Source organism: Rattus norvegicus, chromosome 5 (genome assembly GCF_021556685.1).
Source record: "Rattus norvegicus strain SHRSP/BbbUtx chromosome 5, alternate assembly SHRSP_T2T, whole genome shotgun sequence".
Classification (NCBI taxonomy): Eukaryota; Metazoa; Chordata; class Mammalia; order Rodentia; family Muridae; genus Rattus; species Rattus norvegicus.
In genome coordinates this window covers 167826081-167842264 of record NC_141538.1, presented here as the reverse complement: position 1 = coordinate 167842264, position 16184 = coordinate 167826081, and the positions used below count along the sequence as shown (strand labels likewise).

The 16184-nt window shown below is 51.8% G+C and overlaps 1 protein-coding gene across 12 annotated transcripts in view; it reads left to right on the top strand.

The window, feature by feature from the left end:
• The window catches only part of Camta1 (calmodulin binding transcription activator 1), an 836898-nt gene that overhangs the window by 577974 nt on the left and 242740 nt on the right, over nucleotides 1-16184 (top strand). For 11 of the 12 annotated variants that reach the window (XR_015619939.1, XR_015619936.1, XR_015619937.1 and 8 more), the window contains 1 exon segment: nucleotides 16001-16072. The exons of the other annotated variant lie outside the window; for it this stretch is intronic. Coding sequence is in view for 8 of the 11 variants with exons in the window: in XM_087550157.1 (XP_087406283.1) it covers nucleotides 16001-16072 (72 nt within the window). In the remaining 3 variants the exon portion in view is untranslated. 12 annotated transcript variants of the gene reach the window in all.

Below are 16184 nucleotides of genomic sequence, written 5' to 3'. Positions count from 1 at the left end.
CTCCCCCTTCCCCCTTCCCCTCCCCCTACTCCTTCCCGCTTCCTCTTTTCTCTTCCCCCTCCCCCTTCCCCCTCCACCTTCTCTCTCCCTCTCCCTCCCCCTCCCCTTCCCCCTCCACCTTCTCTCTCCCTCTCCCTCCCCCTCCCCTTCCCCCTCCACCTTCCTTCTCCCTCCCCCTCTCCTTCCCCCTCCCCTCCCCTCCCCATCCCCCTTCCCTCCCCTTCCTGCCTCCTCCTCCCCCCCTCCTCCCCCTCCCCCTCCCCCCCCTCTCTGTCTCTTTCACTGAGTTCTGACTCCAGGATTTACCTGCATTGAAATGCCCCTCTTAGGCTCATGTCTTTGAACAGTGGGTCCCCAGCAGTGGTGCCACTAGTCTGCAAGGTTGTGGAAATAGAAGGTGGAACTTCACTGTAAGAAATGGGTCACTGGGGCAGACCTTAGGGTCTCCAAGCCCAGCATGACTTCCTGTCTACTCTGGTTCCTCACTACAGATGCAATATGACCAGCTGCCCTCCCTTCCCTTCTGTGACACACTGGACTGCCAAACTGTGACCCCCCCCCCAAATAAACCCTTCCTAGCAGGGTATAGTGGTACACACCTGTAATCCCAGCACTTGGGAGATGAAAACAAGAGGGTCAGGAGTTCAATACCATTCCTGGCTACGTATTGTGTTTGAGCTCAGCCTGAGACCTTGTCTCAGAAAAAATAGCATGTATCGTCATCATTGTCGTCGTCGTCGTTGTCGTCGTCATCATCATCATCATCATCATCATTCCCTGTGTTCCTTGAGTGTTTTCGGCAGGCACTTTGTCATAGCAATAGCTAGGCAGTAACTAAAACAGCTCAATAGATCACTTTGACTTCTGGCTTCTGTCAGCTAGTCTAGTGGTTATAATTGCCCACAATGGGCCCTTTATTCCTTTACATGGGTGAGTAATATTCCTTTCTATGTCTCTATTGTATCTCATCCACCTATGGATATATTTGTGGGCTGCCTGTGTCTTGTAGGAAGAGTGCCACTGTGGATCTGTGTAGGGTGAACTTCGTTCAGTCTTTCAGAGCATCTACTTACACACTCAAGTGCTGGTCAATCAATGCCGTGGTTACTTTTTGAGGAATGGACCATAGTTTCTGTGTAAAATTCAAAAGAGACATCACGTGAGCTGTCTTTTTGACCAGCACTGCTGGGATCCATGGAAGCAAATGGAGTAGGGCCCCATTCCCTCCCACTAGGAACTCAGACCTTGGTCTGAGACCCTGAGGGCAGGAGTGGGGGGTGGGAGGGTCAAAACTGCCAAGTCAGCAAAATGCTGAGAGCGGCTTTAGGCAGCCTGGTCTCCCGGTCTCCCGGTCTCCGGGTCTCCCGGTCTCCCGGTCTCCGGGTCTCCCGGGTCTCCCGGTCTCCTGGTCTCCCAGCAGCGTTTTGTAGCAGAGCCTCCTTTGATCAAAGTGCTCAAACACCAGCAGCCCAGTTCCCTGTTCTCTGGCTAGCATGACCATGAGGGAGGCAGATCCTCCTCTCTCTGCACTTCCCTATCTTGACAGCCTGGGTGACCCTGGCAGTGGCCGAGGTCTCAGTGCTTCTGGCACACAAAGCCACAGTCCACCAGCTAGAAAGAAGGTTAATCTCCCGAGTGTGCGTGCATCAAAGCAGCCATGCCCGGCGGCTTTGTGCCTACGGATTCTGTATTTCTAGGCATTGCAGTGGCTATCTGGGCACTCCAGTAAGGGACCTTCCCTGCCTACTAAATCCTAGGAAAAGTTCCAACCATGAAGAGGAGAGGGGGGCGGGGGAGGGATTGGACCAAGACCTTCCCCATTCTAGTAGTGGGGCAGAGTGAGGGGAGATACGGAAGTAAGGCCTGGAGTGACCCACTTTTGCTCAGGCCACCGGTAGCCATGCTACACAGTAGATAGACAGTCAGGCTTTCACACTTCCTTGTTGTGGAGTGTTGAGCCCGTCAAGGTTGTAAGGACATGACAAACCACTGAGGCAGACCAAGCTGGAGGGGAAGGAGCCATCCAGCAACACGGCCAGGTCCAGCAGCCCCAAACAACACCACTGGTTTTTAATAGCCCTGGCCTCAGGCAAAGGAGGGTTCTCCCAGTGCAGCCCAGGCAGGGATCTCCAGGGACCACCAGAGGGGACACAATAAGGACCACAGAGGGATCATCTGTGTGTGACCTGTGGAAACAAAAGAAGCCTGTGTTTGCCGATGTCATGTGGGTGCTAGTCACTAAAAACATATTGCCATTTCACCCAGCAGACATGACAGATTGGGACTGATGTCCCTCCTGCTCCCACTGGCAGATCCAGATAGGAACACAGCCCTGACCCACAGTGATTATCCTGGGGTGTGTAGGGGAGTTTCGAACCCATACCCTGTTCCTGCTGGCGACTCTCACAGGACATACCTTCCTCTGTAGCTCTGTGCCTGAGAGTACAGGATGAGGAGAGGCCTCTGTCCTTCACCTGGCCAGCTAGACTCCATCCACACCGAGATGCTCAAACTTCGACAGCTACATCTGTCAGAGCCAGGGTAGGAGGTCAGGGTGGGATGCCCACAGCTGTTTAAGTGGCTGGAGCTGCTAAGAACCCTACTTTCCAATCTCCCAGGGTGAGGCTGGATGCCCATCCTGACACACGTGTCCACGCCTGACTTGGCATGAGTCTGATTGTGTGTATTTCTGACATGGGCTCCCAGATGGGTTGTCTGGTGCCTGGTATTTCCTTCCCAGGGGGGGACCCAGCCCTGCCACCTTCTCCTCTTGTAGAGATGTTTTTGTGAACTTAAGAAAAAATCGGGAAAAGGTCGATTCCCTCTGTCCAGCCCATTAATTCTGCATGCTCAGGCCAGAATTAACCTTGGCAAGCCTTGAGAGGAGAGAGTAATTCTAACCTTAAAAATCTGCTGATTAAAGCTGGTTTGAGGAATTCGACTCCCCGCTTGCTTAATGTCTTGGCAGGGAGCCCAGCCTCGCATTAACATAGCCACAGTCTGGCCTGGCATTTCCCCCCACCTTCTTCACAAACAAAGCCTTATGACCTGTTTTAAGTAAGAATTCCCTCCCAGCCTGAGTCCCGCTGAGTGGCAAAGGTATGCCTTGATACCCGGATGGGGTCACAGGTGTTTAGCGGATGCAGTTCCGAGGCCCACCTGCAGAGAGAGCCAATCCCAGCCACCACTTTGTGCCCACCCCCTCCTCATTTAGAATGGCCACTGACGGCCTAGAGTGTGGGATTCTGTTACCCACCTCTGCTGCCCTCTAGAGGCTAGGCATGGAGGAGTGGGAGAAAGAGAGTTGGCTCCCTGGAAAGGCAGAGAGCCCCCAGCCCCAGAGAGCACAGCGGCACCTTGGACAGCATCTTCTCTCAAGTCGCTCTTGGTCTAAATGCACAAAACCCACAGGGGTTGCTGCCCACCAGGATGGCAGACCAAGAAGGACCTATGGGAATCCATTGTCTGCGTGAGAAAACCCTGGACACCTAATACAGGCAGGACAGACGAATATAGAGTAGAAAGTTTCATATCCAGGGAGGGGAAGAGGGGAGGGGATGGAGAGATCTGGCTGTCACCAATACAAACCACTTGGCACGATCGAGATCAGTTCCAACCCCTTGACAAGTCTACAAGAAATGAGTCTGAGCAGCGCACTTTGATGAGAAAGAGGAAATTTCACCTCATTTATTTATTATTTATGTCGTGCAGCTTTGGAAGTATTTGTAATAGAAACGGCAGGGCTATGTTGAAATTGGCTGGAGGTGCAAGCCCCTGATGGCTGGGTGAGAACACACACACACACACACACACACACACACACACACACACACATTGGGGACGGCTCCTGCTGACCACAGGACAAGCAGGGCCAGGCAGCCTGGTACGCCCACAAGGGAAGAGCAAAGGCTCTGTTCCTCCCAAGTGGGGCCAAAGGCACATGTGCCAGGACAGGTTGCTAAGACTGAGAGCATGAAGCCTCCCTCCAGCGTCCATCTGGATCCCCAGAGCAAGCGGGCCAGGCTGGAGAGTGGGATTATGTTCAGGCAAGGGTGCCTAAAAGTACCCGGGCTTCAGCCCAGAAGGAGGCAGAGAGGAAGGAGCGGATCGCAGGTCCCAGATGATCTCAGGACAGATGTGCACGTCCACTGTGGCTGGTCGTCCCTGACCAGAGCTTCCCAGCTGGGAGCAATGCCTGCCACACGTCCGAATTTACCTTATTACCAGCTTTTGGGCATTACTCTGTTTTATGCCCGTTAATTTATTAATCTTGGAAGCCACCACCAACCCCCAGCACAATAAAGTCAGAGCTCTGGGAATTTTATTTATATCTTCGAACATGATTTTTATGCCTTCTTATCTAAAACTTCATTCAATCTTTATCGCACTCCTCACTCGTGCGGTCCTTAGGCTGATGGGGCTTTACCGGGGCGGTTTCTCTGCACAAGCACAGTGTGGGAGCCCAGGTGAAGGAGGCTGGGGCTGCTGGGGCTGATGCCAGAGTCGGGGCTACTCTCCCTGTGCTGTGACGCTGAGACCCGCCGGCCTGCCCCCCCCCACACACACACACACCGCGCTGGCCCCTCCCCCGGCCCCTGCTGCTTCCTCCGCTTCCTACTCTGCTCCTCCGTTCTCTTTGAGTGCCCACTCGCCAAAAGGGCCCTGCTAGAGCAGTGCCTTAGAACATTCTGTGGAGATGTCAAGCAACCCTCTAGTTTGAGAGCCCTATCCCGTTCTCCTAGTGCACCGCACAGGGCCGCCTCTCTGTGCCTTGCTGAGACGGCGGTGGCGGAAGGGCACTTTGGAGGCGAGGCGTGGGAGACAGCAGGTACCCTCATGTCTAGAGACTAATTGGGGAGTGCTCAATGCGGTGCACAGCCCTGGGGAGCATAGTGACCCCACCACTGATGTTTTCCTCAGCCTTCTCTGTTTGCTTCCACAAGGAAATCTCCTACCCTGAGAACCAGCCCATTTAGGGGTCTGGGGAGCCTGCCGTTTGTGTGGACTGGGGCCAACAGGCCTCTTTTTTCAGAGTGGTGTGTCCCAGGAAGAGACAAGGCTCCCTGTCTTTTTTTCTCCTTCACATGCTTCCTGTGGGGGTGGAGAGCTTTGAGACATGTCCTGCCTCTGCCTTCTCTCTTCCTTCGGTTGGCTCTACCTTGACAAACCAGTTTCACAGCCAAGCTGGGCCACCTGGTCCCCAGTGTCCCTCTATGGTGTGGGCCGGATCTTCTGTCTCAGAGCTTCCACAAGCTTTGCAGTTCTGAGGAGAGTCCAGAGTTCAGCTATGGCAGCACTGTGACCTTACCCAAGGAAGACCTCAACAGCCACGTCTATGGAGAGAACTTCTCCTCAGCCTTCTTCCAAAGATTTCAGGAAGCTCCCCTATTGAGTCACCCACCCTTCTGGGTTCCTTATAATTCCCAGTACAGCGACGTTCAATTAGGTGACCTAAAGACCAGCTTAACGTCATGAAAGACAGAACCCCCTGATGCCAGATGAGGAGAAGCCTCTGTGAGGAGGTGTCCTTTGGAAGAGGATCATCTGGGAAGATAATCTTTTAGCAGATGTTTTATCCCCGCTCAACAACATCCCTCCCAAGGCCCCAAAGAAAGTACAGGATGCATGGGGCTGTTTCGGGGGGGCGCCCTGAGCTTGCTGTGACCTTCTCTGGCTACTGGGGAACTGAGGATTCAGTGCCCTTTGCTCACTGGTCATTGTCCAGTATGGTGGGGAACAGGCCACGTGGGGAGGTCTTAGGAGTGGAGCAAAATGGGAGCCTTGTCCCGTGATGATCTAATATTCCTGACCTCTGCTGTCACCCCACCCTTGCTGTCACCAAGTCAGCCTGCGATCCATTTACCTCAGATTCATTTTTAAAGCAATGCACTATGTAACGAGTCCTGAGCCCCGGCACCCCGTGCAAGCAGACTGCGATTTAAATTATTTGGTCCAGTCTTAAATTAAGACAAGCCCAATCCTTCAGCGAGGACAGTTCTGGGAGCTTCCCCAGGGACTTCATCACTTTTGCATGTGACAGAGGCAGGTCCTGCGGAAGACTTGACTTCTTGCCCACGACGCCAGTGGGAAGCAACCAGGGGTGGCATGAGAACTTCGGGAGTCAACCGAGGCTCCATCAAGTCCCTAAAATGCTAGGTGACCTTGAATCAAGTCATCGAGCTTGTCTATGCATTGGGTCCCCCTCAAAGATGCCTCCGTGCAGTTAGAGGGCCATTGTGTCAGCCTCTACTTGTTCCACAAAGGCTTTTCCTGAAACACCATGGACCAGTCTCAGCGTTCAGGGTGCCTGCTTCCTTCTTTCTGTGCCTTGGTATATATTTGCTATGGTCAGGGGGATCTAGGAGGAAAAACTGCTCTTTGGGGAAGTATCTACCCTCTAATATGTCAAATCTTCAGCAGGAAAAGACGACCTTGACCCCAAGCCGGCCTCTTGGTAGACATCAGCTTTTAGCTCATTCTTCAGCCTGCCTGCAGTCCGCCATCTCTACAGGCCTTGGGAGAACCCCACAGGCTCCTCCGTCCCCCCCTGATGTCCCTGGAATTAGGCTCACCATCCAGAAAGGTCAGGTCCCTCTTTGGTGCTGTCATCCCAAATCTAGAAGCAATAGACTCGAATGCCTCTCGGGTCACAGCTAGAATCAGGGAACTCTCACAGTCCACCTCATAAAAACTGTCCAGAAGCAGCAGGAGAGAAAAAACCTGGGGAGGGAGGTGAGACATGGGAACAGGGGGGGACCCACACTTGGACCTTTAGCCCTCAGAGCTGCCCACGGTCAACTGAGAGCCCTGACCAGTGGAGAGGGAGAGAACCATAGACACCGGGGGCATTTGCTTCACACACGAAGTTATCTGTTGACTAAGACCCAGTCCTGGGTCTTAATGGAGGCTTCCATGGGACAGTCTGAAATACAGACTCTGCCCACAAGCTCCCATACATCGGATTCAGATAAGAAACCCAGGAAGGACCTTGGTATTCCTGTCTGTCCAGAGTCTGTTCAGAGGTCACTGCTGCCTACCCAGCCTGGTGCCTTCTGCCTGTCACCTCTCAGGCCGCCTCCTCTTCGCCCTATTCGACACAAATGTCCCTTCCTCTCAGGTGGCTTTGCTGACCTTTAACCCAGAAGGAGCACATCTCACCCACTCTGAGGTCTTGGCCCTTGGTCTTGGGCCTCTCATTTAGTCTTTACCATTTGTTGGGATTCACTCAAGAATCTAGGAGATGTGAGCGGATGTGACTCTGGAGATGATAACAGTAAAATCTCCCTGAGATCATCTTTCCTTTCCTTGTACATCTGAGCCCAGGTCTGCTTGCCCAGGGGATGCCCTCTTGTCACGGTATGGCTGAGTCTCACATGGGCGCTCGCCTCCCCAACTTACTTCAACAGGATTAAACTGGTATCTTCCAGAGGGATTCTCTCTTCCCTCCTGTGGTCTCTTCTCCCTCATCACCTCTACCCAGAGGCTCACTTTAAACCCATTTGTCTTGGTCAAGTATACATCAGATACAAGTGAGAGAATTAAACTAGGCACACCGAGAATTCGTTTACTCCGTGTGCCTTTGTGGAAACAGTTACCTGCCCCCACCCCCACTCCAGGGAAAAAGAAAGCCAAGCGGAGCTCCTGGCTGTGCCACTGAGGAATGTGGAGGCTACTGCAACAGCTACAGACAGAGCTCAGACCGCGGCAGGCAGCCTGGCTGCTGTGATCTCAGCAGGGATGCCCACAGAGGAGGCCCCCTCCCCTTGGGAGAGGATTATAGATGAGATTTGCTGGCACGTGCCCTGGTCTGAGGACACAGCATGTATTATCCCTGCTTTAGAGACAGCTTCAAGGAGTGAGCTCTGCTGGGGCAGGTTCAGAAGGTTCTGGGGACCTTCGATGATTGAGTCCTGCGAGTCCTGGGAGAAGGATGCTCTCAGGCCTTTAGACATTTCAGTTCCCTAAGTCCCTGCTCCTAAGGCCCCAAATTCTCCATATCTTGGTGCTTGGGATTCTGCTCTAAGGGTCTTAGCCTATTGGTGACATTTCATATTGGTGGGACAAAATATCGAACAACAACAACAAAAAAAAAAAACTATTAAGGAAGGAAGGGTTGCTCTGCATTTCCAGGAAGTGCGTTCTACCCTGAGGGAATCACGGAGCAACTGGTGAGACTTCAGCCACCACAGGAAGCAGGCACTGAATGCTAGTGATCTGCTAGCCGTCTCCTCTTGATTCATTCTTTGATCTCAGCCTGTAGCATGGCGCTGCCACACAATTCAAGGTGGGTCTTCCCACCTGAATTAACCCAATCTAGAAAGTCCCTTACGAATATTCCCAGAGGTTGTTTTCCAGGGTGAATCTAAGCACCCCCCCTTCACATTAAAGGTTAACCATAATACTATGTATGGTGACTGAAGATCTGAACTGTTTTAATTTGTGTAAAGGATTTGCATAGCCACACGTGGCTAGAGGCCTTCATGTGAATAGCATCTCTCTGTGGAGACCTGGATGCTTTAGGGTGTGGACAGGTCCTTCTAGCACTGGTGCAGGAGGCTCCAGGAACCTTTGTTGGCTGAGTCCTGCTGGCCTAGCAAGAACAGACTCTGGTCTTCAAATGGTTCTGCAGGCTCTTCTTCTGATGCCCTGACTTCTCTAGATAGAGCGCTCTGTGTACCAAACCATAGATTAACGTGTGGCCAGTCTTTCATGGGGTTACATTTTCCAGGAAAGGAAAGTCAATAGCAAACCAGCGGTTTGAGGATGTAGGGCTCCCTGTCTACTGTCTCCTCTTGAGAGGTAGATCTCAGAAAATAGTCTGAGGGTGTTCCTTCTAGGGAGGCCAAGTATCCAGGGACGCTGTACTCTTCCAAGAGAGAGTGGCTGCAGGTGCTCAGACCCAGGGTCAGAAAAGGAATGAACCACTTGCAGCACAAACCCATGTCCATCTCCTTGTATCTATTTGTTAACTGTTCCTCCTGTGGTTTCTGTGTGCCTGGGCTGTAGCGGCTCCTTCCTAGCCTTGCTTCGACAGACAGTCGTGGTACGAGAACTGAAGGATGACAGAGTGTCTGCTGTATGTCGGGGACTTATCTTGAAGGACCATATAATGCTCCTGTTTCCCTTTCTGATGGGTTGAGGCTTGGCAAGTTCTGGCTTGGCCCAAGAACCAACTGTGCGTTTTACATTTCATCATCAGTTTTCCAAGACCGAAAGAAACAGTAACACTCATGGCATGCGAACATCACGTAAAGCTCACATTTCAGTGTGTCACTAGGGCAAGCCATATCCATCCATAAACCTGTCCCCTGAGGCTGCTTTGGCCCCATGGGGAAAGAACTGAACAGAAATACTGGTGGACTGACTCAGAAAGCTAAAAATAGCTAAAAATGCTTACCATCTAGACCTGTTCCTGAACAGGATGTTTGCCAGCCCCTGCGAGAAGCAGAAGTATGGGGAGGGGGTGGAAATCCAAAATAATGAAGTTGTGCACCATGCACCATTCTCTCTGGGAAAATTTCCGTGCTTTTTCTTGTCCCTACAGACAGCACGGACTCCTCTGCTATGTAACTGGGATAGAAAGGGTTCCTGCAGAAGATGTGGCAATGACAGAGGTGAAAGAAGGCAGCTGGCCTCAGACACACACACACACACACACACACACACACACACACACACACACACACGAACTGTGAGAGCAAGTCTGCACCCAGAATGCCTGATGCCAGCTGGGCACCGTGAGCCAATGTTATCTCTGACAGAGAGCAGATGCATTAGTGGAGCTTAGCTTGGGTCAGCAGAAGTGTTTAGGCCCTCCTGCTTCTTTAGTTCTCCGTACTTCTAGGGCTTGCCCTAGATGGCCTGGTTAGGAAACATGGGCCTTGTATGATAGAAGCTGGAAGTGAAGGGAAGAGCTGTAGGGGTGTGTGTGTGTGTGTGTGTGTGTGTGTGTGTGTGTGTGTGTGTACCTGAGAGATTAATGGAAATGATGAGAGAGAGAGAGAGAAAGAGAGAGAGAGAGAGAGAGAGAGAGAGAGAGAGAGAGAGAGAGAACAGAAACAGGTGAAAAGCAGAGAGAAAGTTGGGGAAGGGCTCCCCACAGTGACTTGCCCACTCCACCCTCCTAACCAATAAAGCAAGCTCTGCCTTTGGCAAACCGAGGCAACGAGGCAACGGGAGCTCTGGCAGAGCCCGCACGCACGGCCAGTGAGTGCACCTGTTGCTCTAGGTGACATGTTTACTTTGAAGGCAGCTGGTCTTTGTTGTTGGCTCCTCTGTTACTCCATCTTTCCTTTTATTAAAAGGTAAAAACAGTTGTGTGGCTTATGAGGAAGCCTGGGTGTGTTAGAGGGAGGCTGTTGGAGGTCGCTCTCCTCAAGGCTACTTCTGAGGAAGGGTGGTGTTCTGAAGGTATCTAGTTCTCTCCCTTTCACTCTCCCTCCCTGTCCCTGTCCCTGTCCCTGTCCCTGTCTCTGTTCACCTCCCTCCGTGTCTCTCTCTCTCTCTCTCTCTCTCTTTCTCTCTCTCTCTCTGTGTGTGTGTGTGTGTGTGTGTGTGTGTGTGGGTGTGTGTGTGTGGGTGTGTGTGTGTGTGGGTGTGTCCCCCCTAAATTTGTTTTGTAATTAGCACACCAAGCAGCACGTTCCCTTGGAGTGTTTTCATACACAGAGTCTTGATTATTCCCACCTCCACCTGCCCCCCTCACTGATCTCCAGCCCCTGTCCCTAAGTTTACCCTTCTGCCCAGACTCTCCCTTCCATTTCTGTAGCACATGTGTCCTGTGGCACAGCCCGCTATCTTAAAGTCTCCTTATTCTCCTCTCTTGGGCCTCTTTCCAGTTTCCTGACTCTGTTCATACTGGGATAAATATACACATATAAAAACCCAACAATAGGATCCTAATACGAGAGAGAATTGCAGTATTTGTCTTTCTGAATCTGAGTTTGTGTACACAGAAGTACACAGGGAAGCCACAGCACAGACTCTCACTCAACCACATGGGTGTGTACACACACACACACACACACACAGATTCACACTCATTCACATAGATGCTCTCTCTCTCTCACACACACACACATAGACACACAATTAACATAATGCTATCACATATACAGCCCCACGCATACATACACACTCACACATACATATACATTCACACATACACATTCACACAGGTATACCCCACACACATACAGTCACACACACATATACACACACACTTACACAACCATTCACATACATGCTTTCACATATGCACCCACACCCACATGCACAGTCACACACACTCACACATATACACACTCATGCATGTACATCCACACACATGCACACACACAATACACACACACATTCTCACACCCATTCACATACATGCTCTCACATATTCACTCCCTCACACACACATATATATACTGGGCTGGGGCAATGGTGTCAGTAGGGAGGAAAGTCAAATGAGCAGAGGTTGCAGCAAGTGAGGGGGAAGAAGTGAGGAAGAGGAGCAGGTGCCCCAGGCTTGTGTGGTGACAGCAAGAAGGGAGCACACAGTAGGGCAGCAGAGCTTGTGCATGCCCACTGTGTCCTCCCATCAAGGATCTGGAGTGTTCAGCTTACCTCCCATCCCATATATACACATGTACACCCCCACTCACACACACATGCGTTCACACATATACACATTCTTGCACATGTACAATCACACATACACACATAGACAATCGCATACTCACACCCAGTCACACATACATACGTGTTCACATATTCACGCATATACACTCACACACATACACACACATATACAATCACACACACACACACACACGCACACACACACACACACACACACACACACGCCCGCATGCACAGACACGAGCACAGACCTGGAGAGAGAGCTCCTTCCAACCACATCACAGTCCATGATTGGAAAGTTCCTCCTGGGAAGTCTGGGGACGCCCTGCAGCCTGGTCAGCTCAGTCTGGGAGCTTGTGCAGCACAAATCACTCCAGGCAAAGTTGATTGCTTTTAGGTGAACAGGTGGAGGGATGGACGGATATACTGCTCAATTAATCCCCAATCAGCTTGACAATGACAGCATCACTGGGACTGGAGATCCACGAAAAGACTGGAAGGTCAGATGAGCACAGGTTGCAGCAAGTGAGGGGGAGGAAGTGAGGAAGAGGAGCAGGTGCCCCAGGCTTGTGTGGTGACAGCAAGAAGGGAGCACACAGTAGGGCAGCAGAGCTTGTGCATGCCCACTGTGTCCTCCCATCAAGGATCTGGAGTGTTCAGCTTACCTCCCATCCCAAGCACTGTTCCCACCACACTGGTCACACACCTCTGCATCCCACACAGCTCCCCCCGGCCTCCTCAGCATGGACAAGGAGAAAGCTAGAGTCAACCATGCAGGTGATAGGCACCCAGGGGCTGCCGTCCTGGAGAACGGGACAGCCCTGTATCCACCTGCCTCCCAGCACCTGGATGCTATCCTTACTCCTTGCAAATGTGTCCGTGCCTCCCTACTGACACCATTGCCCCAGCCCTACCTACTCCCTGCCTTTCCCAGACCTCTCCTTGGGCCCTTGCTGTTTTTGGATCCTGTCCCCTGACCACACTGCTGCCAAAGCAGGGACCCAAGATACAAATGTGACCATCATGTTCATTAACTTCCCACTGCTCCTAGGTGAGGAGCCACTGCCCCGGCTTACCGTCACCTGTGGTGATCTGACCATAGTAACCAGCTCGGCACACTGTATGCCATCCGTCCATCCGTCTTCCTGGCTCTTCAAGCACTGTCCCACTTCATCCTCAACCCTGAGTTCTCCAGCTGCTGATGCTGTCTTACCCATCTCTTGCCTCAGCTAGCCCTTCTCGTTCTTCTGGCTTCCCTGCCCCCTCTGGTGAGAGCTCGAGACATGTTTGCCCATTTGCAGGGCTCAGAGACTGACACAAGCCTCCCGTTGTTACATTAGCTCTCTTCCCTCACAACCACACCGAGGGAAGCCATTCGAATGTTAGCCATTTTCCAGCCTGGAATGACAGCAGCCTCCAAGCTGGTGAGTGGTGGGATAGCCAGGTCGGGGTTCCTGCCCCACCCAGCATCCACGTTGCTGCCGGCCCCTCTTGAGTGACTCTGATGCTAGGAGCGCATGACTATGCACACATTCCTGCCCATTCTGTCATGAAGACAGGCATACATCACTCAACATGAGTGTGACTCTCTTAAAAATCAGAGCCAAATAAACCCTTTGAATTAACATGCCAGGCAAGTCTCATCCTCCTCGTGTATGTTGAAGTCCTCATCCTGCTGAGCACCAGAAATGAAAACGAGATATTAACTCTCCCCCATCAGTGAGCAAACCAGGCTTAAGGCACCCTATGTCCTGGATAGGAAAGGAGTTGCTCAACTTGACCCAGAATCCCTATTAAAGTTCCTGTCCCAAAGCCCCTGGTTAGAAAGATAGATAGTAAGGTGACACATAGACCTGCGGAGGCCCATGCTCTGGGGCTCCTGGCTTCTCCTGCACAATGCCCACATGGTCAGGGTGCAGTCACGACTCTGCTTCCCCCTCACACACATTCCTAACTTCATACCTCTCTGCTGATGAGACAAGAGACATGTGATCACGGCGGTGGTTAGAGGAACATCTACAAATGGTCTTGTGGTTCTGAGCGAGGCCTGAGGGCTCCTCTAGCTTAAATGCATGAGTCCTGGTAGGCATGCATCCATTTTCCTTTCGAATTTCATTTTGATTATGCAGTGACTCGGGGCACTTCTGGGTAGACGAATTGTTGGCTGGCGTGTCTGGAAAGGGTACCCCAGTTCACACTTCCTTTCCACGTTCGCAGTTTGGGAAGATGAGGTGCCTGGCAAGTTTGCAGCCTAAATGTGGGATTCCGGAAGGCTAAGGTCTATGAATAGGAAGGCACCTGAAAAGAACGTGAAGCCAGAAGTTGGCCTTGTTCGTTTCAAGTGTGGAGGAGAGTAAACAATGAGAAAGCAGACAGGAGTCTTTTATTTGGAAGGGATGGGGACACTTCTCTCAGCCATCAATGTCTCCCTCCCCTTGGATCAGGGAATGAGCCAAACAAAGAAACTGCCCTTGGGAAACAAGGATGCCATGAAGGAAAGAGGGCACAGGAAGTCACAGGTGACCACTCGTTTCATTACAAACCAAACACTTCCCGCGGGGGATAAGCGTCCAAACAAGAATCAACCTGGCAAGAAATGAAAGGGGGAAAAAATCCCAATCACAAAAACAAAACATAGCATCTTGCAAACTAGGAAAGTCAGGGAAGAATATTGCCTTCTTAATAATAAATACATTTCGTGGGCAAGAACTGCGAGGGAATCGTTTAAATTAATTTCCGCTTTGTTTGTTTGGTCTGTACAGGGCTTAAATCCCAGCTGACAGCAATCTGTAAAAGTTCTAACATATTGGAAATCTGATTTTCTTGCAGCCTGAATCCCAGAGTCCAAAATGATTTCTCTTTCAACTCTGCTAATCAGACAGGCAGAGCTCAAATGGACTCTGAGTCAAGCGAAATTGCACTTGGTCTTTCTGGGGATGGGGGGTGGGGTATAAAAACATCTGACAGAAGGGCCGAGGGGAGGCTGCTTGCCATTCCTCTCTGCTGTGGGGAAGATGGGAACGGTCCCTCGGTGTCCTGGGCAGCTCTGCCAGTTCGTGTTTCTCTCTCCACACCACCCCTTCTGGACTGAATGTTGACAAGCCAAGGGGACTCTGAGGATGGAAAGGGAGAGATCTGTCCAACTTAGAATTGGAAGCCAAAGCAAAAGCTTTGACACAGACTCTGGGGCAAATCCCATCACTGGGCACCCTGAGACATCCCTTGACAAATCGGTCGGTGAGCTGTGGCTGGATGTCTTCTCTCCCATGCAGATTCCAGAGGACCCTAACTGGCAGATCACCTTGGGTCCCTTCTCACCCCACCAGCAGGCTCACCCCTTGAGAACCAAGCTCCGTGTGCAGATCGGCTGCCCCCTAACCCAGAAACGGGGGCTGCAATGCAGCCCACCCACCAGTCAAGTCCACCTGGGTGGCCCAAGTGATAGGCCCCTGAGGACTGACCTTCCTCCCGGATCAGCCCTGAATCTGAGCACCCCCACCGCCGTTCTCCAACCAGATCTATCTGGGTAAATACAAGAAGCAAGCAAACAAACACAGGAGCCAACCAACCAACCAACCCTTGCTCAAAAGCAAAAGTGGAATATGTGCGAGCTGATACCTTTCACCTCTGTAGACATACTCTGCTGTTACCTAGCCTTGTCCCATTAGCACCGGACTTACATCAACAACAGATACCTGTCCTGGGGTAGTATGTCATGTGTGTGTGTGTGTGTGTGTGTGTGTGTGTGTGTGTGTGCGCACGCGCACATGTCTGTGTATGTGTGCATGTGTGCATGTATGTGTGTGCATGTGCACACATGTCTCTGTGGTTATGTTCGTGTGCACACATAGACATGTGTGCCTCTGTGTGTGCATGTGTGCATGCATGTGTGCATGTGCACACATGTCTCTTTGTGTGTGCATGTATATGTGTGTGCACATGTGCATGCATGCATGCATACATGAGTGTTCATGTGTATATGTGCGTGTGTGTGTGTGTGTGTGTGTGTGTGTGTGTGTGTGTGTGTGTGTTTTGTTTCATTCCACATGGTAACCCTTAGTCCTCCCCATATACCCAAGGATCTCAGCCTAGGCTATAATGATGAGCATGGAGACCTCAGCCCCTGAATGCTGCCTGGCGGCAGTTCCGAGCTCTCCGATGCCTCTAGTCCTCCTCAGGGTGCCTGCACCCCCTACTGGCATGCCCTACAATCCATTTTAGACCCTGTCCCTGGAGTCCACCCTGTGCCTCAGTCTCCCCTGGCCTGCCAGCGGTGGCATGGCCCCTCTTGCTCCTCTCTGTTGCACCGTCTCCCTCCCTCCCTTCCCTCTTTCCAACTGAACTCTCGTTTTTCCTCTCTCTCTCTCCCCAGTGCTTGTACGGCTGCTATGTCCATTCCTCCATCATTCCTACTTTCCACCGGAGGTGCTACTGGCTCCTTCAGGTAGGTGGCTGGGATTGGATTCTTCTCGCGTCGCTCGCTGGTGCTTGGGAAGGGTCCGTGGAGAGGGCCGAGGTGGTGTGGGGCTCCTGTGCGTGACAGCGAGTTTGGGCTG